Genomic DNA, 25,251 nt, shown 5'->3' with positions numbered 1-25,251 from the left:
CTCATACCATAACCCTCCATTCCCTTCTCATCCATATGCCTATCCAATTTATTTTTAAATTATACCAATGAACCTGCCTCCACCACTTCCACTGGGAACTCATTCCACACCGCCACCACTCTCTGCGTAAAGAAGTTCCCCCTCATATCCCCTAAACTTCTGTCCCTTAATTCTGAAGTCATGTCCTCTTGTTTGAATCTTCCCTATTCTCAAAGGGAAAAGCTTGTCCACATCAACTCTGTCTATCCCTCTCATCATTTTAAAGACCTCTATCAGGTCCCCCCTTAACCTTCTGCGCTCCAGAGAATAAAGACCTAACTTATTCAACCTATCTCTGTAACTTAGTTGTTGAAACCCAGGCAACATTCTAGAAAAACTCCTCTGTACTCTCTCTATTTTGTTGACATTCTTCCTATAATTGGGCGACCAAAATTGTACACCATACTCCAGATTTGGTCTCACCAATGCCTTGTACAATTTTAACATTACATCCCAGCTTCTATACTCAATGCTCTGATTTATAAAGGCTAGCATACCAAAAGCTTTCTTTACCACCCTATCTATATGAGATTCCACCTTCAAGGAACTATGCACGGTTATACCCAGATCCCTCTGTTCAACAGTATTCTTCAATTCCCTACCACTGACACTTTCTCTGTCAAATTGATGTTTTTGTTAGTTTCAAAAATAACTGCTAATTTCTGCAAGGCTTTTCTTTGCAATGAATTAGAACCCCTCCCCCCCCCAACATGAGGCCATTAACCAGATTTGGGCATGTTGGTCACGGCGGGAGGACATAGTGTAGATGGGGGGTGGTCGGGGTGGGATAGTGTAGACGGGGAATGTTGGTCGGGGTGGGGATAGTTTAGATGGGGCATGTAGGTCGTGGAGGGGCTAGTGTAGATGGGGCATGTGGGTCGGGGTGGGACTAGTGTAGATGGGGCATGTTGGTCGGGGTGGGACTAGTGTAGATGGGGCATGTTGGTCGGGGTGTGATAGTGTAGACGCCGGGCATGGTGGTCGGGGTGGGGCTAGGGTGCGATGTGGCTCGCACGTTTGGCAGTACTGGGGTCGGGACTAGCCCCATAGCGGGGGATGTTGGTCGGGGGGGATAGTGTTGAGGGGCACAATGTTGGTCGGGGTGGCGTGGTACATGTACCTTTGGGCATGTTGGTCGGGGGGGGACTAGTGTAGATGGGGCAGTTGGTGGGGGTGGATAGTGAGACTGGGGATGTTGGTCGGGGTGGGATAGTGTAGAGGGGGCCTGTTGGTCGGGGGGGGACTAGGGTTAGGATGGTGCATGTTGGTCGGGGGGACATAGGTAGATGGGGCACTGTTGGTCGGGGTGGTGGGACTAGGTACGATAGATGGGGATGTTGGTCGGGGGTGGGAGGCGAGATACTGGGAGAGAGGCAAGTCGCCCACTGTCCTCCGAATCTCAATGGCACGGGCGTGTAGTACGTGACGGAACGTCACCGGCACTGCATTTTAATGCCGCGCACAACAAGAGCACTTCGGTATGCCACCGCGTGATCCAAAGGCAAGGACATAGAGTCCGCTATAATCTTTGATCTCAACCCAAGCCTCGGAATCTTGTAGCGGGACACAGGCGGCCTGCCTTTGCTGTAGTTTCCTTGCATGTACCTTGTGCAGTTTCCCGTGTATTGCCTTAACCACACTGCCACAAAATAATTTAACATATGGCATATTTATCCCCTTTCGTAGAATGTGTGTCTGTGGTGAGAGGCACGGTCGATATCATTAAGTTATTCTAGGATCGAAGCCCCCAACGTCGCGATTTAACGCGAGGCAATATAAGTTGGATTTTGTCGTTGATAAGCTGCCCGATACATAACATAAAGGCAATTATATGCGGAGGATTATAGTAATAATATACGCATGATATATATCATTATATATATATATAACATATATCTCTATATATCACACATATATATAGACAACATATATACACATACATACGTATACACATACATAGGCACACAATGACAAATACACTCATAACATAGGATCCATTTATTGGAATAAGATCCCCTATAGTATACATAACACCAGAAAGCATATAAACACCTTACAGAGTAATTATACATCGATGATCATTTTCCAAACGATCAAGTAATTTACGATAAGTTCATGTGGATTGGAGGAGAGTAATGCTTCCCACTTTTGAAGGAATATGAGCCGCGAGAGAGAAAACGGGTGAATACAGACCAGTTAGACAGGACTTTGGTGGGTGTGAAAAGCTGGGAGTCAAGTAGTGAAGATTTTAATCAGGGGGCTTGGATAGTAGTAAAAGGATTAGTGCCAAGTCAACATGGACATGCAAGCCATGTACGATTGCATTTAAGCCCTCCATTTTTATGAGATGATTCCTGGAATATGTAGGAAGGTTATTGTATACCTAGTGCTGACATGTCCGAACAATGGATGACCGGTAACAGTGTAAAATGCAATGGTTTTCAGTTGTGTGGAGAGCATGTATAGCTCGAAGTAGGCTTTGGCCTTCTAATTCTGTCAATAACTTGAATGTAAGAAAGGCTTAGTAAAATCTTCTAAAAAGGACCATTACCCGTATGTTCTTTCTAGCCTCCTTTCTGGACACAAGGCATCGCAGAGCTGCGACTATCACGAAAGAGGTAAGGGAAGAGCGAGGCCGATGGTGCGGGCGGTGGAGCCAGAGGGAGCGGTGGTCGGATCGCGCCCGAAGAGAGAGGCGCAGACGAGAGAGATAGAGAGGAAGCGATGCGCCGAGAGAGAGAGGGAGCGAACAGGCGGGAGAGCTCAAAGAGAAGAGAAGGGGAGAAGCGGGGCGCGCGGGAGGAAGGTGGCCGGAAAAGGAAGGGAGGAGGGAGAAGGGGGGGGGCAGGAGAACGGAGGCGGAGGGGGCGAGGGGGGAAGGGGGAGGACCCCGCGGTTGGCACGCGCACAATCTGCATAGGGTACCGGGCGCGTCAAAGCCGTCCGTAGCCTATGTCTGACGGACGTTCGCAGGTCCATAGCGTCGCCAGCGAATAGAAGCTAAAGGTAACTAAACACTGCGTGAAGCGAGAGTCGACAAAAGCGCCGAAAGGCTAAGATGCATATCATAGCACAGGTGAATAACTCGGGTGTGCACAAAATTACGGCTCTGCCCCCCGACCCTGCTGCTCCAAAGGGCGGGCAACATGGTCCGCGCCACGCTGACCGGCGCGTCGCCAAGCGTAACCGCCGTGCTGGGAGTCGGTGGCGGCCGGACAGGGCCCTCGAAAAGACAGAGACCAGAGGTACATACCAACGCAAACGCCCGGCGGGGGTCAACACTAAAGAACAAGAAGGTGGAACTAGCGCAGAAACCGTCGCTGCGCTACAGGATGGCGAGGAGGGGCCGTGTGTGGATTTTATAAAAGGGAACTAACAAAGGGATTGTTGTGGGCGCGTGCTAAGACGAGTTCGCCCAGGCATCGCTGTCGTGCCCACCATAAACGCGGGAAGTCCACTGATCAACGTGGCGAGGCCAGACGTGAGGGTCAGAAAACGTCGTTCACGCCTCACCGACGCGTGCCAAGAAGCGGCCGCTCAGTCTCGGAACCGCGCTACCGCCGCTCGTAACCGTACACACTCCCGTGAAGGAAAGGCTCCGACAGGCTTCTACAAGCGTTGTAGAGCGCGGTGCCGCACATCTTGGACGGAGTCCCATAACTGGGTGGGCACCGTCGCCCGCTCGTCCAATCCTCTCTGCCCTGAGACGAATGAGGTTGTAGAGTGACTAGACTGTGGTGGCGGCGGGTGCCCAAGGGAGTACTGCCTGTTGTCTCGGGTCAACCCATGTCGAAGTCACCGCGTTGGGGACTGGCAGCGTGGCCGTGCGCAGTGGGTACAGCGAGATTCGGCAGTTAAGGTGGAGACTTTAATCATAATCATACTTTAATAGCCAAGTATGTTTTGCAACATACAAGGAATTTGCAGTCACACCAATAAAAAGGAAATGCAAGTGAAGTGAAATGAATTTGCCAGCAGCAGTACAATAAAAAGGAACACACCAAAACACATTAAAAATTTAACATAAACATCCACCACAGCATTCTTCACTGTGGTGGAAGGCACAATAATTGGCCAGTCCTCCTCCATTTTCCCCCGTGGTCGGGACCTCAACCCTCCGCAACTGTCGCTGCAGGCGTCCAGATGAGTGAAAGTGCAGGTAAGTCCTGAATCGGTGCCTCCCCACTGGAGACAGTGGCTTCAAGTTGGTGCAGGCCGGTGGTCGAAGCCCCCCCCCCCCCCCAGAGCTCTTCTCCAGGGATCCCCGGCGAGGGACCCTGCTCCTGATGGCAAGTCCCCGCCACGCCCGCGTTAGAAGTTGGCCGCAGGCCAGCTGTCGGAGCTTCTTCTCCTCCTGGGTCCCCAACGAGGGATCCCAGGCCCAGGACGTCGCGCTGGCTGGAGCTCTGCAGACCGTGACTTCAGGCTGCCGCAGGCCAGCGCGCGGAACGTCCCCTCCGTCGACCCCCGGCGAGGGCTTGCCCGCTCCACGCCGAGAGTCCACTCTGTGCCCACAGCTGAAGCCCCGGGCGCGTCTCCGAGAAAGGCCGCACCGATCCTCGATGTTAGGCCACGGGGGGGGGGCGACGTGGAAAAAGTCGCCTCTCCGTGGAGGCAAAAATAATGTGCTTTGTACTCCCACGGTCGAGGGCCTCAAACCTTCCGTTGACGGGAAAATCTTGACTCCCGTAGCCGGCAGGAGAACCCGGGTCGAGGCCAGTCGAACATTGTGTGGCTTTTGGAGCTTCCCGACGTCGGTCTCAACCCGAGGCTGTGAGCTGCTTTGTGTTAAAGTCCGCAGGCCGCGGTTGGAGCGTCGATCCCAGGCAAGGGAACGGCTCCGATGGTAAGTCCACGGCCCCGCAGTGGGGCTCAAAGTCAGTCCCGAGCGAGGCCTCTGGCTGCATAATGGTAGGCCGCAGAGCAACCGGAGATACGATCCGGAAAACAATCGCATCTCCGGCAAGGTAAGAGATTGAACAAAAGTTTCCCCCGACCCCACAAATAAAACAAAACCAGAGAATATTAACACAAACTTTCAAAACACACTAAAAATAACAAAAAAAAGATTTTACTTGAGAGATACAGCGAGGAAACGAGCTCTTCGGCCCAGCAGGTTGGTGCCGACCAGCGATCGCCCTGTACACTAAGGTAGACAAAATTGCTGGATAAACTCAGCGGGTGAGGCAGCATCTTTGGAGCGAAGGAGAAGGAATAGGTGAGGTTTCGGGTCGAGACCCTTCCTCAGACTGATGTCAGGGAGGGGGGGTGAAAAAGAAAGGAAGAGGCGGAGACAGAGTTGGAGGGAAGGAGGAATCACAAAGGGCAGCCAGTGATAGAGGAGGTTGCTAAACTGTCTTTGGAGAGAGGAGCAAAACTTCTCCAAAGTAGTGGTACCTTGAGGAGATTTTGCTGTGGAGTAGACTAAATGTACACTAATCATCATCCTACACTAGGTTTAGGGACAATTTTACCAAAGCCAATAAGCTGTAAGTCTTTGGAGTGTGGGAGGAAACCGGGGCACCCGGGGGAAACCCACGAGGTCCCGGGGCGAACATACAAACTCTGTTCAGCCAGCACCCGTAGTTGGGATCGAACCTGGGTCTCTGGCGCTGTGAGGCAGCAACTCTCCAACGTTCCACCCCACAGTCAAGAGTATTATAGACAATAGGTGCAGGAGGAGGCCATTCGGCCCTTCGAGCCAGCACCGCCATTCAATGTGATCATGGCTGATCATCCCCAATCAGTACCCCGTTCCTGCCTTCTCCCCATATCCCCTGACTCTGCTATTTTTAAGAGCCCTATCTAGCTCTCTCTTTATTGTCTTTTGTCCCGGATGGGACAATGAAATTCTTACTTGCTGCAGCACAATAGAATATGTGAATATGTAAACATTGTACATAACGGCGGAAAAAAAAAGAAAAAGTTCAATAAATAACAAATGTAGTACAAATAACAAATAATAATATAGTCTTTTGCAGTTCAGAGCTCACAGTAATAAATGTGAGGTAATCCATTTTGGTGACAAAAACAGGAAAGTAGACTATTATCTAAATGGTGGCCGACTAGGAAAAGGGGAGATGCAGCGAGACCTGGGTGTCATGGTACACCAGTCATTGAAAGTAGGCATGCAGGTGCAGCAGGCAGTGAAGAAGGCGAATGGTATGTTAGCTTTCATACCAAAAGGATTTGAGTATAGGAGCAGGGAGGTTCTACTGCAGTTGTACAGGGTCTTGGTGAGACCACACCTGGAGTATTGCGTACAGTTTTGGTCTCCAAATCTGAGGAAGGACATTATTGCCATAGAGGGAGTGCAGAGAAGGTTCACCAGACTGATTCCTGGGATGTCAGGACTGTCTTATGAAGAAAGACTGGACAGACTTGGTTTATACTCTCTAGAATTTAGGAGATTGAGAGGGGATCTTATAGAAACTTACAAAATTCTTAAGGGGTTGGACAGGCTAGATGCAGGAAGATTGCTCCCGATGTTGGGGAAGTCCAGGACAAGGGGTCACAGCTTAAGGATAAGGGGGAAATCCTTTAAAACTGAGATGAGAGAACTTTTTTCACACAGAGAGTGGTGAATCTCTCTGCCGGGACGACAGATGGCGCAATGGGCTAAGTGTTCGGCTGGCTACCGGAAGGTAGCCGGTTCGAATCCTGCTTGGAGTGCATACTGTTGTTGTGTCCTTGGGGCAAGACACTTCACCCACCTTTGCCTGTGTGTAAATGTAATGTAATTATGTGAAGCACTTTGGGGTCAATGCAAGTTGACTGAAAATGTGCTATATAAATAAGATTATTATATAAATAAGATTAATATAATCTCTGGAACTCTCTGGCCAGTTCATTGGCTATATTTAAGAGGGAGTTAGATGTGGCCCTTGTGGCTAAAGGGATCAGAGGGTATGGAGAGAAGGCAGGTACAGGATACTGAGTTGGATGATCAGCCATGATCATATTGAATGGCGGTGCAGGCTCGAAGGGCCGAATGGCCTACTCCTGCACCTAATTTCTATGTTTCTATAGCTTATTTGTTGCTGGGTTTAATAGCCTGATGGCTGTAGAGTTGCTGCTTTGCGGACTATTCATTTGAATTCTTTCACCATTACACCTCTTTGTTTTGCAGAAGGAGATGACGAGAGAAAACTCTCGGTCGCCTCGTCTGTGGCCGGGACAAGCCGAATTTCCATTCGTTGCTGGCAGAGTGAGTTTGTTGGCCACCATGTCTGAGGAAGTGTTGGAGAGGGTCCCGAGGAGATTTAGGAATAACCCTGGGAATGATTGGGAATGTCTATCTGCCTTTCGTTATGCATTCGTCAAAGAAAGAAACGGCAGATGCTGGCAAAATCGGAGGTGGACACAAAATGCCGGAGAAACGTCGCCAATTCCTACTCTCCATAGATGCTGCCTCACCCCGCTGAGTTTCTCCAGCATTTTGTGTCTACTTTCACATGCATTCCTCAATATCAGTAACTAAAGGGCCTGTCCCACTTGGCGATATCAGTGTCGCCAACCAGGATTATTCCAATAGACCCTTGGACTATCATTGATCGGACTTTGCTGGCTTAACATTGCAATAGACAATAGGTGCAGGAGTAGGCCATTCGACCCCTTCGAGCCAGCACCGCCATTCAATGCGATCATGGCTGATCGTCCCCAATCAGTACCCCGTTCCTGCCTTCTCCCCCTATCCCCTGACTCCGCTATCTTTAAGAGCCCCATCTAGCTCTCTCGTGAAAGTATCCAGAGAACCGGCCTCCACCGTCCTCTAAAGCAGAGAATTCCACAGACTCGCCACTCTCTGTGAGAGAAAGTGTTTCCTCGTCTCCGTTCTAAATGGCTTACTCCTTATTCTTAAACTGTGTGGCCCCTGGTTCTGGACTCCCCCAACATCGGGAACATGTTTCCTGCCTCTAGCGAGTCCAAACCCTTAATAATCTTTTGTGTTTCAATAAGATTCCCTCTCATCCTTCTGAAGAGTATACAAGCCCACTAGTTCTGTGTTATCCTACTTTCTCATCCACTCCCTGCACATTGTCACGCAGACTACGGGTGCTGTCTGTACGGAGTTTGTACCTTCTCCCCGTGACCTGCGTGGGTTTTCTCCGGGTGCTCCGGTTTCCTCCGCCACTCTAAAGACTAGACAATAGGTGCAGGAGTAGGCCATTCGGCCCATCGCGCCAGCACCGCTAAATGTGATCATGGCTGATCTTTCCCAATCAGTACCCCGTTCCTGCCTTCACCCCACATCCCATGACTCTGCTATTTTTAAGAGCCCTATCTAGCTCTCTCTCTAGACATGCAGGTTTGTAGGCTAACTGGCTTGATATAAATTGTGAATTGTTCCTCGTGTGTGTAGGATTGTGGTTAATGTGAGGTCAAGGGAAGAGCGTTCACGTCGCGGCCCTGTTTCCACCAATCTGTCCACCCCCACGCACCAGAGGCGACAAGACACACCATTGTGTGCAGATGCCGGGTAGTGTGCTCAACTCTGGCTGGACAACTTCTAATCTGGTGTGTGGGCTCGATAAGAAGAAGTGTTAAGGGCTTGTCCCACGAGCATGCGACTCCATGCGGCAAGCGCGAGCTAACGTGGTCGCTTGAGCCGTACTGCCTCGCGGGGCCGGTCCCACTTCGATCGCTGGAGCCGTATGGAGTTGTGCGGAGCTGGTCCCGACATCGCGTGGGACTCCGGAAAAAACTGACCGTGTTCAAAAATTCCGCGCGTCCACAGCCTGCCAGCCCGCAGCCGCCTCCACGCAGAACGCACCACCTCGACGGGCGTGCGCAGCGTCTCGACCCCGTATGCGGACTTCGCTCGAACTTCACGTTACTCACTCGACCCCCGCTTCCGGTTTGGTCGCGCTCGCCGCATGCAGGTCGCATGCTGGTGGGACCGGCCCTTTAATGTGCGAGGATCGCTGGTCGGTGTGGACTCGGTGGGCCGAAGGGCCTGTTTCCGCGCTGCATCTCTAAACTAAAAACGCTGCATTTTTAAAAAAAAAAAAAAAAAAAAAAAAAAAATGTTCTTTATGCTGTTTTTTTTTTTTTGTGTTCCAGTCCATTAGTTCCAGCCACTCCGTCACAGCCAATGTACAGAACGTGCTCCATCTGATGAAACACTACGACGGGAGGCCGAGGCTGCCCGACCAGAGGGCTGCGAAGAATTCGAGGGAACTGACCTGCAGCAACGGTGTGAAGTTTGGATCCCTCTCTCCCCCGCCCTCCCCACTGACTGAGGGGCTCGCCGAGATCCTTGTGGCGTTGCAGGATGAGCTGGGTCAAATGAGCTTGTGAGTACCAAACCCAGCTGCAGCCCGCTGGTCAGCGAGGCTGGTCACGAGGGGAAGTTGCTGCCGGTCCCGCTGGGTGACTCCAGCATTTTGTGTCTATCTTCGGTGTAAACCGGCATCTGCAGTTCCTTCCCACACAATATTATTGCAATGTTCATGCTAGCTTGGTGGCTGTAGTGCAGGCCAGCACGGTGGCGCAGCGGTAGAGTTGCTGCCTCACCGCGCCAGAGACTTGGGGTTCCATCCTGACCACGGGTGCTGTCTGTACGGAGTTTGCACCATCTCCCCGTTAGTTTTCTCCGGGTGCTCCGGTTTCCTCCCACTCTCCAAGGACGTACAGGTTTGTAGGTTAATTGGCTTCGGTGTAAATTGTCCTTTAATGTGCGTGGAGTAGCACAAGTGCTCGGGAATCGTTGGTCAACGTGGTCTCGTGGGGCCGAAGGGCTTGTTTCCACGCTGGATCTCTAAACTAAACCAAGCTACAAGGTTGGGGAGGTAAACAATAGCCAAGTAGACCAAAGGCCACACAGTGCTGGAGCTTCTCAACGGCTTTGTCAGCATCTCTGGAGAACATGGATAGGTGTCGTTTCTGGTTGAGGGAAGGGGATAAATGGATGTGTAAGTCCAGGTGAGGCACAGGGGCGGTGGTGGGTGGTGGGGGGGGGTGTTTGTGGATTAGTTACCTAAAATTGGAGAATTCAATATTCATGCTATTAGGTTTGTTTGTATTTGTAGATGGTACTCACTCTGGCATTTTCAGTTCGGGGGCGGGGGGAGTTACTCCCCCTGCCACGGGTACCATGTAATCCCGTGCTACCCGCTTCATGGTCGGATAGTCGGCGACTAAACCGTCTCACCCGCCTGGTTTGCCAGGTGAGGAGGGGGCTGTGGACCCCCAGCAGAACCAAAAACAGGACCTGTCAAATGGCGGATGAGCTCCTAGCGAGCTGATGGCCATCCACACTAAGTAGAAGTTGCGATCACTGTCGTACACAGCATTGTAAAGCACCGTGCCCGTTGATGTTTGTCAACAATGGTGATGATGGTGATGATGATGATGGTGATGATGGTGATGATGGTGATGATGGTGATGATGGTGATGATGGTGATGATGGTGATGATGGTGATGATGGTGATGATGGTGATGATGGTGGTGATGATGGTGATGATGGTGATGATGGTGATGATGATGGTGATGATGGTGATGGTGGTGATGATGGTGGTGATGATGGTGATGATGATGGTGATGATGATGGTGATGATGGTGATGATGATGATGATGGTGATGATGATGATGATGATGATGATGATGATGATGATGATGATGATGGTGATGATGATGGTGATGATGATGATCAATAGTATACAAACTTAAAGCACAAGGCATTGGGGGTTCAGTATTGATGTGGATAGAGAACTGGCTGGCAAACAGGAAGCAAAGAGTAGGAGTAAACGGGTCCTTTTCATAATGGCAGGCAGTGACTAGTGGGGTACCGCAAGGCTCAGTGCTGGGACCCCAGCTATTTACAATATATATTAATGATCTGGATGAGGGGATTGAAGGCAATATCTCCAAGTTTGCGGATGACACTAAGCTGGGGGGCAGTGTTAGGTGTGAAGAGGATGCTAGGAGACTGCAAGGTGACTTGGATAGGCTGGGTGAGTGGGCAAATGTTTGGCAGATGCAATATAATGTGGATAAATAAATACTCTCACTGTGCTACCTCGGTACACGTGACAACAACAAACATAAACCTGAACAGTTCCATCTCTTCCTGCTTACATCTGTGGTTTGTCAAGTATGTTCAATTTCCCCCCCTCTCCTTCATCCCTCCTCCCTCATTACTCCGTTGTGAAGCCCGAAGATGCATTCTTGAAAGAAGCCCAGCCAGTCCCTGTCCATCAAAACCCGTTTCCTGCCCATCTCCATTTAACTTTGCCCCTCTTGCCTACGGTGGCGCAGCGGTAGAGTTGCTGCCTCACAGCGCCAGAGACCCGGGTTCAATCCTGACTACGGGCGCTGTCTGCACGGAGTTTGTACCTTCTCCCCGTGACCGCGTGGGTTTTCTCAGGGTGCTCCGGTTTCCTCCCACTGCAAAGATTTATAGTTTATTGGCTTTGGTAAAATTATCCCTACCCTAGTGGAGGGTGGTGTTAGTGTACAGGGTAATTGCTGGTTGTGGCCGAAGGGCTCATTTCCTTGCTGTATCTCTTAAGTAAAATCTAAAGTCGAGCCAGAGTACTGTTCACAGGAAACGTTTCAGGCGATTAATTTTTATGTAACCCTTCAGCACATCATAGAACCGTACACCAGACGAGCAGGCCCTTCGGCCCATGATGCTTGTACTGAACATGATGCCAAGATACAGTAATCTCCTCTGCCTGCACGTGATCCATTTCCCGCCATTCTCTGTATATCCATGTACCGTGGGCAGCACGGTGGCGCAGCGGTAGAGTTGCTGGCCCACAGCGTCGGAGACCCGGGTTCAATCCTGTCCGTGCGCAGTTTGTACGTTCTCCCCGTGACCGCGTGGGTTTTCTCAGGGTGCTCCGGTTTCCTCCCACTCTCCAAAGACGTCCAGAAGCAGGGGCCTCAGTTTAAGAATAAGGTGTAGACCATTTAGAATGATGATGATGAAAAATGTTATTATCTAGAGTGGTGAATCTGTGGAATTCTCTGCCTCAGAGGGCGGTGGAGGCCAATTCTCTGGATGCTTTCAAGAGAGAGCTAGATAGGGCTCTTAAAGATAGCGGAGTCAGGGGGTATGGGGAGAAGGCAGGAACGGGCTACTGATTGGGGATGATCAGCCATGATCACATTGAATGGCGGTGCTAGCTCGAAGGGCCGAATGGCCTCGTCCTGCATCTATTGTCTATTGTCCATTGTCTATTGTCTATTGATGTACAGGTTTGTAGGTAAATTGGATTCTAACGCCCATAGTGTGTAGGATAGTGCTAGCGTGCGGTGATCACGAGACTAGATGGGCCAAAGGGCTGGTTTCTGCGTTGTATCACTAAACTAAACATCACAGCTATGCCCTATAGTGGTGAACATTTCCACCTTCAAAACAAATGTAGACAAAAATGCTGGAGAAACTCAGCAGGTGCGGCAACATCTATGGAGCGAAGGAACTAGGCAACGTTTTGGGCCGAAACCCTTCTTCAGACTGATGCAGGGTGGGGGGGGGGTGTGGGGGCGGGAAGAAGAAAGGAAGAGGAGGAGCCCGAGGGCTGAGGGAGAGTTGAGAAGGGGAGGAGACAGCAAGGGCTACCGGAAATTGGAGAATTCAATGTTCATGCCGCTGGGGTGCAGACTGCCCAAGTGGATCACGAGGTGCTATTGAAGTGAGCCATCTGCAGGGTGACCTCACTTGTGCAAGTGCCTCATCCATTCTATCTTTGCAGTGAGCACCAGGACCTGCTGGAACAGATACAAGGTACCAAAGACATCGATGTCCGTGAAGATTTGGAACGTGAGCTGGACTGTCTGGTGAAACGGATGGAGAAGAAAGGCGACCAGATTTCCAAACTGAAAAATCACCAGGACCATGTGAGTATCTGATGGTTTTTTTATTTATTCCTCCCATGCCCTCAGGTGGACTGAGACTGATTACACCCCACCCCACCCCCACCCCCACCCCCTCCCCTCCCCACCACACCCCACCCCCCCCCCACCCCACCTCCCCACCTCCTCCACCCCACCCCCTCCCCTCCCCCCCCCTCCTCCCCCACCCCCCCCCCTCCTCCGCACCCCCCCCCCCACCCCACCCCCCCCCACCTCCTCCCCACCTCCTCCCCACCTCCCCTCCCCACCTCCTCCCCCCACCCCACCCCCCTCACCCCACCCCACCCCACCCCTCCCCACCTCCTCCCCCCCTCCTCCCCACCCCACCCCACCTCCTCTCCTCACCCACCCCACCCCACCCCACCCCACCCCACCCCCCCTCCTCCACCCCACTCCACCCCACCCCACCCCACCCCACCAATGTTGGGCGAGTCCAGAACCTGGGGCCACACAGTCTTAGACTAAAGGGGAGGTCATTTAAGACTGAGGTGAGAAAAACCGTTTTCACCCAGAGAGTTGTGAATTTATGGAATTCCCTGCCGCAGAGGGCAGTGGAGGCCAAGTCACTGGATGGATTTAAGAGAGAGTTAGATAGAGCTCTAGGGGCTTGTGGAATCGAGGGATATGGGGAGAAGGCAGGCACGTGTTATTGATTGGGGACGATCAGCCATGATCACAATCAATGGCGGTGCAGGCTCGAAGGGCCGAATGGCCTCCTCCTGCACCTATTTTCTATGTTTCACGTGAAAATAATAATAAGCTAAACTAAGTGAAGGGCAGACGTGTGACTTTTTTTTTGATTTTCTTTTTTTTTTTGATTTTTTTTTTTTTTTTTAAATTGTTGCCAATTGTCTCTCTTCAAAGGTGGAGCGGCTGAACCTGAAAACCAAGAAGGTGCGAAAGCGGACCGCTGACACAAAGAAGCAGTCAAAAGCTGAGGACGGAATGAAAGGAGCTCCTCCCAAAGCTGCCGAACCCTTGCGGAAAACGTCCGCTGGGCTGGGGAAGAAAGGGCAAGAAAGCCTTCAGCTGCTTAGGAATGCGCAGAAGTTGCAGACGACCCTGCGGAGAAGCGACATTGTCTGGGACCAGTGACGGCAGCAGCTGTCTGCTCAGTTGCTGTGGATCGTTGGTGTGGGGGAGACCTGTAAATCTGTGCGTTGGTTGCATTGTTCATTTTTCAGCAGATCTTTGCTGCACTGAAACTTTCCTTCAAATACCTACCCGTTGCATTTGTCTATTTGAAGTTTTTATGCTTTTATGAAATTTTTGTTTTTAATCGACAATTAAAATTGCTTCTTATTCCAACAATGTTGGTGTTCGGTTGCAGAATGTTTTCGACATGTGTAACTTGTGTATCCACACCAATAAAAGCGCTCTATGGAGACGACTACATTTCTTTGTCTTCCCTGTATTATCTACTGTTTTACCCACGTCTCTTACCCCACGTAATGCAATCTCAGCGACATTCGCGTTGTTTTATTGTCGTATGTACCAGAGTGCAATGAAATTCCTCAAGCTCGTAAGTGATAGGAGCAGAATTAGGCCATTCAGCCCATCAAGTCTACTCCGCCATTCAATCATGGCTGATCTATCTCACCTTCTCAACCCCATTCTCCTGCCTTCTCCCTGTAACCCCCTAATCTATACTATTACTTAAGCTCTCATCTTGACCACTTCCGGTCTGCGTTGTTTTTAAATTTGCGCAAAAACAGTACCCTATATCGCTAGGATTTTTTGGCCACCTTACTCACCGTTCTCCTCTGCTCCAAGCTTTGTTCCGATCGGTGGAATATTAGAAAAGTTATGAAGGTTTAAAAAAATTGTGAGATCAGCAGATTGGTCTTCTTGCCTGTCAGTCGCCATGAAGGTAACGCCTGGGGCCAGGAGAATAAAGCCCCAGGCCGGTCGTGAGTCAGTCAGCCCGGAAGCCATGAGTGAGAGTTGAGTCCAGAACTGAGTCCACAAGCCGTGAATGTGTGAACTGTGAGTCCACAAGCTGTTAGCGAGTGAACTGTGAGTCCACAAGCCGCGCTGAGACCGGAAGGCGCACTTGAATCCGGAAGTCGAGCCTGAGTCCAGAGGTCCACCAGCCGTGAGTGAACCATGAGCCCATCAGCCATGAGTGAGTGAACTGTGAGCCCACCAGCCGTGAGTGAACTGTGAGTCCAAGAATCCATTAGGTCCACATTGTCCGTACTAGCCCTCTGAAAACCAGTCCCTATTGCCCACAACACCCAAACTAGCTCTCCAGCAAGCCCACCCCCCACTGGCCACCGCCTGAACCCCCCCCCCCCCCCCCCCCCCGGCTGCTGCAGAACGCAACAAGAAATGCAACAAGAAAGAATGGATTGAATAAATCTCTTGAACATTTAAATTGTTTGTTATATTTTAATAGTTATTCACATTTTAAGCTTTAATAAATCCCTTTCCCACGTGCCGCGCCCGTCAGCTGCACGTAATACCTGCGCGTTCTACATCGCAATGGGAATCCAATGGGAGGGAATGGCTGCACACCGGAGAACCGCTAGGAGTGGATGCGGGGGGGGGGGGGGGGGGGGGGGGAGTCCTGGGGCGGAGTGGGGGGACCAGGGGCATCAAAACAGGAACCAGTCAAACCGCGCCCGCGCAGTTGGGGGCTATGCATGAGTGGTGGAATATTGCGTTGGAGGATCAGGCCTTCCGTGTGAGAATGAGACCCAACGGGTCCCACAGTCTAGTCTACCTTAAAAATATCCATTGACTTGGCCTCCACAGCCATCTTTTTTTTTTGTCCAATTAATGTTTTACCATGGCTACTGCAATCAGAAAACTAGAAACGTTGGTGTTGCCAAAAGGTGGCGCATGTTTGAAGAAGATTTCACCATTTATATAGACACGGCTCACCCGGCTGCTAGTCCAGGTGTTCGTGCCTCTATTCTCCTCAACCTAGCGGGCACAGAAGCTGCTCCAGAAGATTTCATTATGAGTCCATCCGGGACCCCGACTTCCTGCTAAACAAATTCTGATAGTTATGTGAATTACGTACTAATATAGCAACGGAGAGACTTTTTTTTGCGAAGCGTAAGACCTGGCAAACCTGTTGAAACATACGTTAGTGCTTTGAAACGCATTGCCAGTAGATGTGCCTGGCGATTTATGTGACAGCCTAGTTCGTGACCGTCTGGTCTATGGTATTCGCAATGATAAATTAAATTATGAGTATCCAGAAAAGGCCTCCACCGCCCTCTGAGGCAGAAAATTCCACAGACTCACCACTCTCTGTGTGAAAAAGTGTTTCCTCGTCTCCGATCTAAACGGTTTACTCCTTGTTCTTAAACTGTGGCCCCTGGTTCTGGACTCCCCCAACATCGGGAACATGTTTCCTGCCTCTAGCGTGTCCAAACCCTTAACAATATTATACGTTCCAATAAGATCCCCTCTCATCCTTCTAAACTCCAGAGTGTACAAGCCCAGCCGCTCCATTCTCTCAGCATATGACAGTCCCGCCATCCCGGGAATTAACTTATAAACCTGCACTGCACTCTCTCAATAGCAAGAATGTCCTTCCTCAAATTAGGGGACCAAAACTGCACACAATACTCCAGGTGTGATCTCACTAGGGCCCTGTACAGCTGCAGAAGGACCTCTTTGCTCCCATACTCGACTGCAACATGCCATTCGCTTTCTTCACTGCCTGCTGTACCTGCATGCTTACTTTCATAGACTGATGTACAAGGACCCCCAGATCCTGTTGTACTATTAAAATAGTATTAGAAACATAGAAACATAGAAATTAGGTGCAGGAGTAGGCCATTCGGCCCTTCGAGCCTGCACCGCCATTCAATATGATCATGGCTGATCATCCAACTCGGTATCCCGTACCTGCCTTCTCACCATACCCTCTGATCCCCTTAGCCACAAGGGCCACATCTAACTCCCTCTTAAATATAGCCAATGAACTGTGGCCTCAACTACCCTCTGTGGCAGAGAGTTCCAGAGATTCACCACTCTCTGTGTGAAAAAAGTTCTTCTCATCTCGGTTTTAAAGGATTTTCCCCCTTATCCTTAAGCTGTGACCCCTTGAATATTATATTGAAATATTAGCCCCGCTGCGCCAGCTGACCCACAAAGACACTGCCTGGGTCTGGCACGAGCAACAGCAGGGGGCGTTTAACACTCTTAAGCAGCAGATGTCTTGTGCTCCTACTCTCGCTCATTTTGATCCTAAACGACCGGTCACGCTGACTTGTGACGCTTCACAACACGGACTAGGCGCAGCATGTCTTCAAGATGGCGGTAGCGGCAGCAAGCCCGTCGCCTATGCCTCGCGCACCATGCCTGACACAAAACAACGCTACGCCCAAATTGAAAAGGAGCTGCTCGCGGTCGTTTTCGCCTGAGACTCACCGGACAACGACTTTGTAACAATGACTGTGTCTTTTGTTCCCTCGTCCTGTGTGTAGGACCTGGTTGCATACGCTGCTGCTGACGTACCTTACGGTCGCTCGCCTCCGCCATTAAGCGCGTCTGGTCTGACGAGCATTACAATGAACCGCTGCCAGTTCGGCCCTTCTTTGCCGTCCTATGTGAGCTATATATAACCATATAACAATTTACAGCACGGAAACAGGCCATCTCGACCCTTCTAGTCCGTGCCGAACACATAATCTCCCCTAGTCCCATACACCTGCGCTAAGACCATAACCTTCCATTTCCTTCCCATCCATATAACTATCCAACTTATTTTTAAATGATAAAAACGAACCTGCCTCCACCACCTTCACTGGAAGCTCATTCCACACAGCCACCACTCTCTGAGCAAAGAAGTTCCCCCTCATGTTACCCCTAAACTTCAGTCCCTTAATTCTCATGTCATGTCCCCTTGTTTGAATCTTCCCTCCTCTCAGTGGGGAAAAGCTTATCCACGTCAACTCTGTCTATCCCTCTCATCGTTTTAAAGACCTCTATCAAGTCCCCCCCTTAACCTTCTGCGCTCCAAAGAATAAAGCCCTAACTTGTTCAACCTTTCTCTGTAACTTAGTTGCTGAAACCCAGGCAACATTCTAGTAAATCTCCTCTGTACTCTCTCTATTTTGTTGACATCCTTCCTATAATTGGGCGACCCAAAATTGTACCCCATACTCCCGAGATTGGCCTCACCAATGCCTTGTACAATTTTAACATTGCATCCCAACTAGCCAGTACCTGTACTACAAGATGGTATGATCGTAAATGGCCATACGATACGGCTGTAGTCCCCGCTTCTTTACACAGCAGACAAAAGTGCTGGAGAAACTCAGCGGGCGCAGCAGCATCTATGGAGTGACGGAAATAGGCAACGTTTCGGGCCGAAACCCTTCTTCAGACTGATCGACATTTCCTTTGCACCGTAGATGCTGCTGCACCCGCTGAGTTCCTCCAGCACTTTGGTCTAAAAAATACATGTCATGAACAAATTTAACACTCTACTAAACATTCAACAGCCGTTCCGACCAGCAGCGGCACAACAGTGGCTCTCCTGCAGTGTGGGGGTTTGTGCGCGATACTTGGCAGGGGGCAAAGTCCATTTAACAGTCTTATAGCCTGTGGGAAGAAGCTGAGGAGCATCCTGCTGGTTTTGCAGCTAATGCTCCTGTACCTCTTCCCAGATGGGAGGATGGAGAAAATGTCATGTGATGGGTGGTAAGGGTCTTTGATGATGGAGATGGCTCTGCTGATACATCTCTTCCTGTATATGTCCAGCAGGAAGGGGAGTGGAGCACCAATAATCCTGCTGGCGGTCTTCGCTATCCTGTCTAGTTGGTGCCGTTCGTACGCCTTGCAGCTCCCAAACCAGGAAGTGATGCTGTATGTCAGTGTGCTCTCGACAGTCCCCCTATAAAAAAATAAAAAATACATGTCATGAACAAATTTAACACTCTACTAAATTCTTAAATTCTTTACACAGTGAATATTTTAACGCTGTCCATGCAGGGCACCCAGGCGCTGAAGCAAATGTCCTACGAGCAAAAAACATGTTTTACTGGCCTGGTATGGCTGACTACATCCTCGAGAATGTGGCATCCTGTGCAGTGTGTAACAGCTTGGCACCTTATCAACAAAAGCAACCACTTCTGTCACACCCGGTTCCTGCCCTCCCGTGGTCTATTGCAAAGATATTCTAGTATCTTTGGTCTACAGTAGCAACTGACATATTTGAGTGGCATGGCAAGCAGTGCCTGGTTCTCGTCGACTCGTATTCCGGTTGGTTTGACATCGATCCTCTTAGTGGCCCCACTTCTCACAGGGTAGCTCTAAAACACGCTCGCCATTTTGCAGACCATGGAGCTCCTTGTCTACTGCTACCTGATAATGGCAGACAATTTTCCAGCCAGCACTTCAAAGAATTTGCTGCACACTGGGGTTTTCGCCACATCACCAGCAGCCCTGAATATCCACAGTCGAATGGACTGGCTGAACGGGCTGTCAAGAGTGCCAGGCAGCTCATGGAACGATCCCACCGAGCTAATTCCGATGTGTACCTGGACCTGCTCAACCAGCGCAACATCTCCCGCAACCCTATCTTGGGTTCACCTGCTCAACGTTTATTGGCAAGGCAGACCCGAGCCACGGTGCCTGTAGCAGATTAGGCATTGATCCCGCCATCGGCAGTCCAGTCCAGGCTGCAACGGAAGTGTGACATTCAAAAACAGTGTTATGACAAAACGAGCAGGCCGCTGCCACCATTAACCGAGGGGCAGGCGGTTCGTTTGCAAACCGACAAAGGTCATGATCGTATCAGTGTGATTCCTGGAACTGCCTCTGAGCCACCCTCATATTTGGTCATTGCTGACGGCGGCACCTACAGATGTTATCGGCAACATATACCCTGCCGGTGAATGAGCCGGCTCCACCTCCGCTTTATCCAGACCGTACAAGTGTACCAGGCACGTGCCGTGGGTAAATTAGCCAGGGTAGAGGCAGCGGCTTTTAAAAATCGTGGAAACCGCGCGTGCGCAGATTGTTCTCTCCCCGGGTGAGCTGTCAGTCGGCGTTTTAAAAAAAATCTTGAAACTTGCACATGCGCCTGCGCAGTAGGCTGATGCACATGCACAGTACACAATGCAGCACATGCACGTAGTCAACGGTATAAAGGCAGACTTTCGGCTGCCTTTACGGACCATTGACACTGATGGCTTGAAGCAGCGTCTACGGCAACGGTTCTGAAACGGTTACGTTGCCAATGGCGACACCTCCTGCGCCAGTGCCAAAGTCCCCTGTTTCGTCACCGGGAATACCGTTTAAATCACCGCCACCAATTATACCACCGACTGTCCCTGGTGACATAGAACGGAAGTGGTTTATATCGCACACGTGCTGGTCTTGTTTGCAAGCTCACCGTGAGTGAAGCACCCGGGCTACGTTTGACTTTCCTCCAGCTTATTATGATTTACTATGCACGCCTTATTTAGTTAATGGTTTTGTGCTGACATTTAATTCTTTAAGAGGGAGGATGTAGATCAGTGTCACTCGTGCTATGAGTCATACTGTGGCTCCGCCCACTGGTTTAATAGAAAGCCCTTTTCCCTTTCTCTCCCAGTCTTGAGCTGTATGTTAAGATGAAGTGACCTATGTAAAAAGTCTTTGGATCCTAATCACTGTCTGTGTGTGATGACAATCTAACAATACTGTAATGAATACAGCAATTCATACAATGTCGAGGGCATAACAGCAGAAGATTGTAATGCAAATATAGTACATTGAAGTACAATAATGGAATAATCAAATAGACAATAGACAATAGGTGTAGGAGGAGGCCATTCAGCCCTTCGAGCCAGCACCGCCATTCAATGTGATCATGGCTGATCATCCCCAACCAGTACCCCGTTCCTGCCTTCTCCCCATATCCCCTGATTCCACTATCTTTAAGAGCCCTATGTAGCTCTCTCTTGAAAGCATCCAGAGAACCTGCCTCCACCGCCCTCTGAGGCAGAGAATTCCACAGACTCACCACTCTCTGTGAGAAAAAGTGTTTCCTCGTCTCTGTTCTAAATGGTTTATTCCTTATTCTTAAACTGTGTGTGGCCCCTGGTTCTGGACTCCCCCAACATCGGGAACACGTTTCCTGCCTCTAGCGTGTCCAAGCCCTTAACAATCTTATATGTTTCAATGAGATCCGCTCTCATCCTTCTAAACTCCAGTGTGGATGGGACATGTTGGTCGGTGTGGGCGAGTTGGGCTGAAGAGCCTGTTTCCACGCTGTGCGACATAGATTTTAAATGAATAACTAATACAAAAATGTCCTTGGTGCAACCAATGTTGAGGTCAGCGTTGTGTCGTGTTCAAGAGCCTGATGTTCAGTCTTTTTTTTTAATTTTAGATGTACAGCGCGGAAACAGACCCTTTGGCCCACCGAGTCCGCAATGCCCGCACACTAACGCCATCATATACACACTAGAGACAATTTACATTTATACCTTCATCAGTCTGACCCAAAACGTCTATTGCCCATTTCCTTCACTCCATAGATTCTGCCTCACCCGCTGAGTTTCTCCAGCATTTTTGTCTACCTTACATTTATACCAAGCAAATAAACTAATTAAGGTTAGTAGTATATAAGGTATATCATGTATACCAGGCTAATAAACCTATCTTTGGAGTGTGGGAGGAAACTGAAGATCTCAGAGAAAACCCACGCAGGTCACGGGGAGAAGGTACAAACTCCGTACAGACAGCGCCCGTAGTCGGGATTGAACCCGGGTCTCTGGCGCTGTGAGGCAGCAACTCTACCGCTGCGCCACCGTGCCCTCTGTAGATGGTTGTTGGGCAGAAACTGTTCTTCTTCTTCTTGCGTATGGCGTGCACAGCTTAAAGTTGTGGGACAACTTGTTCTATTTGACCTTATTTGATTGTGCACGCCAGGTTGATTGCATTCGTCGAAACAGGGCGGACCATGTGAAGGTTGCAATCTTCCCCACCCCCAGAAACTGTTCTTGAAGCTGGAGGACACGGTTTTACCTTCTTCCTGATGGTAGGAATGAAATGAGAGCGTGGCCAGGGTGTCGTGGGTCTGAATCAGTCTGAGGAATGGTCCCCACCCGAAACATATATAGACTCGGGGACATTAATTTTGCGTTATTAATGTCTATTTATTTATCTGTTAGTTCATATATACATACATAGACATTAATAATGCAACATTAATATCCCCAAGTCTATATATATAAGGAGTTAAAAATACACAGTGCTGGAGCAACTCAATGGGTCAGGCATCATTTCTGGACAACGTGTAGTCAAGGGTGTGTGTCTGTTTATATATGTTGTAAATAAATATAAATTATGTGTGCGTGTGTATGTGTGCGTGTGTATGTGTGCGTGTGTGTGTGCGTGTGTATGTGTGTGTGTGTGTGTGTGTGTGTGTGTGTGTATGTGTGCGTGTGTGTGTGTGTGTGTGTGTGTGTGTGTGTGTGTGTTTTTATATAACTAGGCGAGTCTTTTATTTATATAAATATATATTTTTTTGATATATATAACTATTTTGTAATTTGTTGTTGGTTTTGTAGAGTATTGCCACGGTGGTGCAGCGGTAGAGTTGCTGTCCCACTGTACAAGGTAATTCAAGAGCTCTCCCGAGTTAAAAAAAAAAATCAAACTCGTGGTAAGCACGTAGAATGTACGTAGCGGGTACGTCGGAGCTCGGAGACGTCTCTTAGCGGCTCGTAGCGCTAACGGCAGGTACTCGGGAAACGGGGCAAGCTCGTGAAGACTCCTCAAGATTTTTTCAACATGTTGAAAAATGTCCGCGAGATCCCCGAGTACTTACGAGCAGCCATTACCGGTGGGCGGCACGACTCGCGTCGCAGCGGCCTCTGCAGTCCGTCTGTCTTTTTGTTATTTTTTTGTCCCGTTTTAATGTAGTTTTTATTATTTTTTTGATGGGGTGTGTGTGTGTGTGTGTGTGTGTGTGTGTGTGTGTGTGTGTGTGTGTGTGTGTGTGTGTGTGTGTGTGTGTGTGTGTGTGTGTGGTGTGTGTGTGTGTGTGTGTGTGTGTGTGTGTATGTGTATGGGGAACTTTAAAATCTTTCCCCTGCACGGGAGACCCGACCTTTTCTTTGTCAGGTCTCTGTTGTCGTTGTGGCTGCAACGTGGAGCGGCCTCCAGCAGGAACGACCTGGGGCTCCAGTCGAGGAGCTGCAGACTTACGTACCATCATGAAGCTGGCCGAGTCCGGAGCGGTGGTGGCGCGCTGCTGTGACCCGGCCCCCGGAGATTCGGAGGCTCCAACCGCAGGTCTGGCTGACAGGAACACCGGGAGCCCGCGGGTCCCTGCTGGGAGACCGCTTTTCGGGGGTTCCGCAAAGACGACTTCACCCGCCCGAGTCGCGGGGTCGAGGATGACCTGGAGCGGGGCCTTACATCACCGCCCCGCGTGGCTTCAACGGCTGCGGGACTTTGCTAGCGCCCGCCGGGGGCTCCAACAACAAGACCCAGAGCGTGGCCTTGCATCACCCGGCGTGGGTTTAATGGCCGCGGGACAATTGCCATCGCCCGCCGGGGGCTTTGACTCTGACATCGGGGGGGGAGAGGGGAGTGCAGGGGAGGGATAAGTTTTTGCCTTCCATCACAGCGAGGACGAGATGCGCTGTGATGGATGTCTGTGTAAATTGTGTTGTGTCTTGGGTCTTTTTTTCAGGTGTGTATGACTGCAGAAACAACATTTCATTTGAGCCTCTATGAGGTTCAAGTGACAAATAAATTGTATTGTGTGTATTGTGTGTTGTGTACCGGAATTGGCCGAGTTCGAATCAAGGGAAACTCGGGAGAATTAGCTCGTACTGTGGGACAGGCCCAGCCGTTGACCCGGGTTCGATCCCGACTACGGGTGCTGTCTGTACGGAGTTTGCACGTTCTCCTCATGGCCTCGTGGGTTTTCTCCGGGATCTTCGGGTTCCTCCCACACTCCACAGAATCAGAGTAGGTGAAGTGGCTCGGTGTAAGTATCAATTGTCCCTAATGTGTGGAGGCTAATCCCTAATGTGCGGGTGTTAATGTTATTCCAGCACTTCCTGCCCTTTTAAATCAGATGCTGATTTACACCAACAAGAGACAAAGTGCTGGAGTAATTCAGCGGGTCAGGCCAGGGTGCATCCATGGAGAACATGGGTTGGGTGATGTGCAGAGACGGTTCCCCAGACTGATTCCTGGGATGTCAGGACTGTCTTATGAAGAAAGACTGGATAGACTTGGTTTATACTCTCTAGAATTTAGGAGATTGAGGGGGGATCTTATAGAAACTTACAAAATTCTTAAGGGGTTGGACAGGTTAGATGCAGGAAGATTGTTCCCGATGTTGGGGAAGTCCAGGACAAGGGGTCACAGCTTAAGGATAAGGGGGAAATCCTTTAAAACCGAGATGAGAAGAACTTTTTTCACACAGAGAGTGGTGAATCTCTGGAACTCTCTGCCACAGAGGGTAGTCGAGGCCACAGTTCATTGGCTATATTTAAGAGGGAGTTAGATGTGACCCTTGTGGCTAAAGGGGATCAGGGGGTATGGAGAGAAGGCAGGTACAGGATACTGAGTTGGATGATCAGCCATGATCATATTGAATGGCGGTGCAGGCTCGAAGAGGCCGAATGGCCTACTCCTGCACCTAATTTCTATGTTTCTATGTTTCTAGTTTTCTACGCCCCTCACAGAGACAGCAAGTGCTGGAGTAAATTCAGCGGGTCAGCCAGGGTGCATCCATGGGAGAACATGGGGTTGGGTGGATGTGTACTTGTGCAGGTGGGAAGGAACTGGCAAATGCTGGAACTGCAAACGCTGCTAAATTCCATCTCTGCTGCAGAGATTGTATTGCAGAGATTTGCACGGGTTGACACCAAGGAATTAAAAGTAGTGCATTTGTCTTGTTTAGGAGTAAGCTGGCCACCGTCTGGGCTTCACCAAAGCTTCGCTGTGAGATCTTTGGACTTCACTGCACGCCTGCGAATGAAAGTCGGCGCAGCTCGAAGGGAGATGAATTTGATACTAGGGAGGGTGTATTTCAGGACGCGTTTTTTTATTGTGTCTGTGTTGGGAGTTACAGCGGCCGGGAGCTCTCACTGAGCGGTCACCTGCCCGGGCTTGTACGCGTTTCCATAGGTACAAACTAGGAGGCAGTGAACGCAATTGCATTAGAGAAGCATCCGAGAGGCAGCGGCGGCTGTAAGGGGTGAAGGATTTGCAGCGCACGGAGTGAGATGTGAGCACTGGACTAGTGTGAGTGGGAGTGTGTTTATACTGTACTGTGGTCTCCTCGTCCCCCCCACTCCTCACTCCTTTCAACCGCTGACGGTCGCTTGTGACATCAACGTTGGGCCAAGCTTGGACATGTCTGAGAAACCTCGA

General features: G+C 50.1%; 1 protein-coding gene across 2 annotated transcripts in view; it reads left to right on the top strand.

Annotated features, from left to right (window-relative positions):
* cep57l1 (centrosomal protein 57, like 1) overlaps window positions 1-25,251 on the top strand; it is a 137,847-nt gene that overhangs the window by 24,315 nt on the left and 88,281 nt on the right. The window contains exons 7-10 of one of the 2 annotated variants that reach the window (XM_055634974.1): window positions 7,169-7,246; window positions 9,103-9,335; window positions 12,741-12,885; window positions 13,765-14,289. The exons of the other annotated variant lie outside the window; for it this stretch is intronic. Coding sequence (XP_055490949.1) covers window positions 7,169-7,246; window positions 9,103-9,335; window positions 12,741-12,885; window positions 13,765-13,995 — 687 coding nt within the window. The 3' untranslated portion in view covers window positions 13,996-14,289. Of the gene's footprint in view, window positions 1-7,168; window positions 7,247-9,102; window positions 9,336-12,740; window positions 12,886-13,764; window positions 14,290-25,251 lie in introns of those variants that run through there. 2 annotated transcript variants of the gene reach the window in all.

This window comes from Leucoraja erinacea, chromosome 5 (genome assembly GCF_028641065.1).
Source record: "Leucoraja erinacea ecotype New England chromosome 5, Leri_hhj_1, whole genome shotgun sequence".
Lineage (NCBI taxonomy): Eukaryota > Metazoa > Chordata > Chondrichthyes > Rajiformes > Rajidae > Leucoraja > Leucoraja erinaceus.
This window is presented reverse-complemented; position numbering and strand designations above follow the sequence as displayed.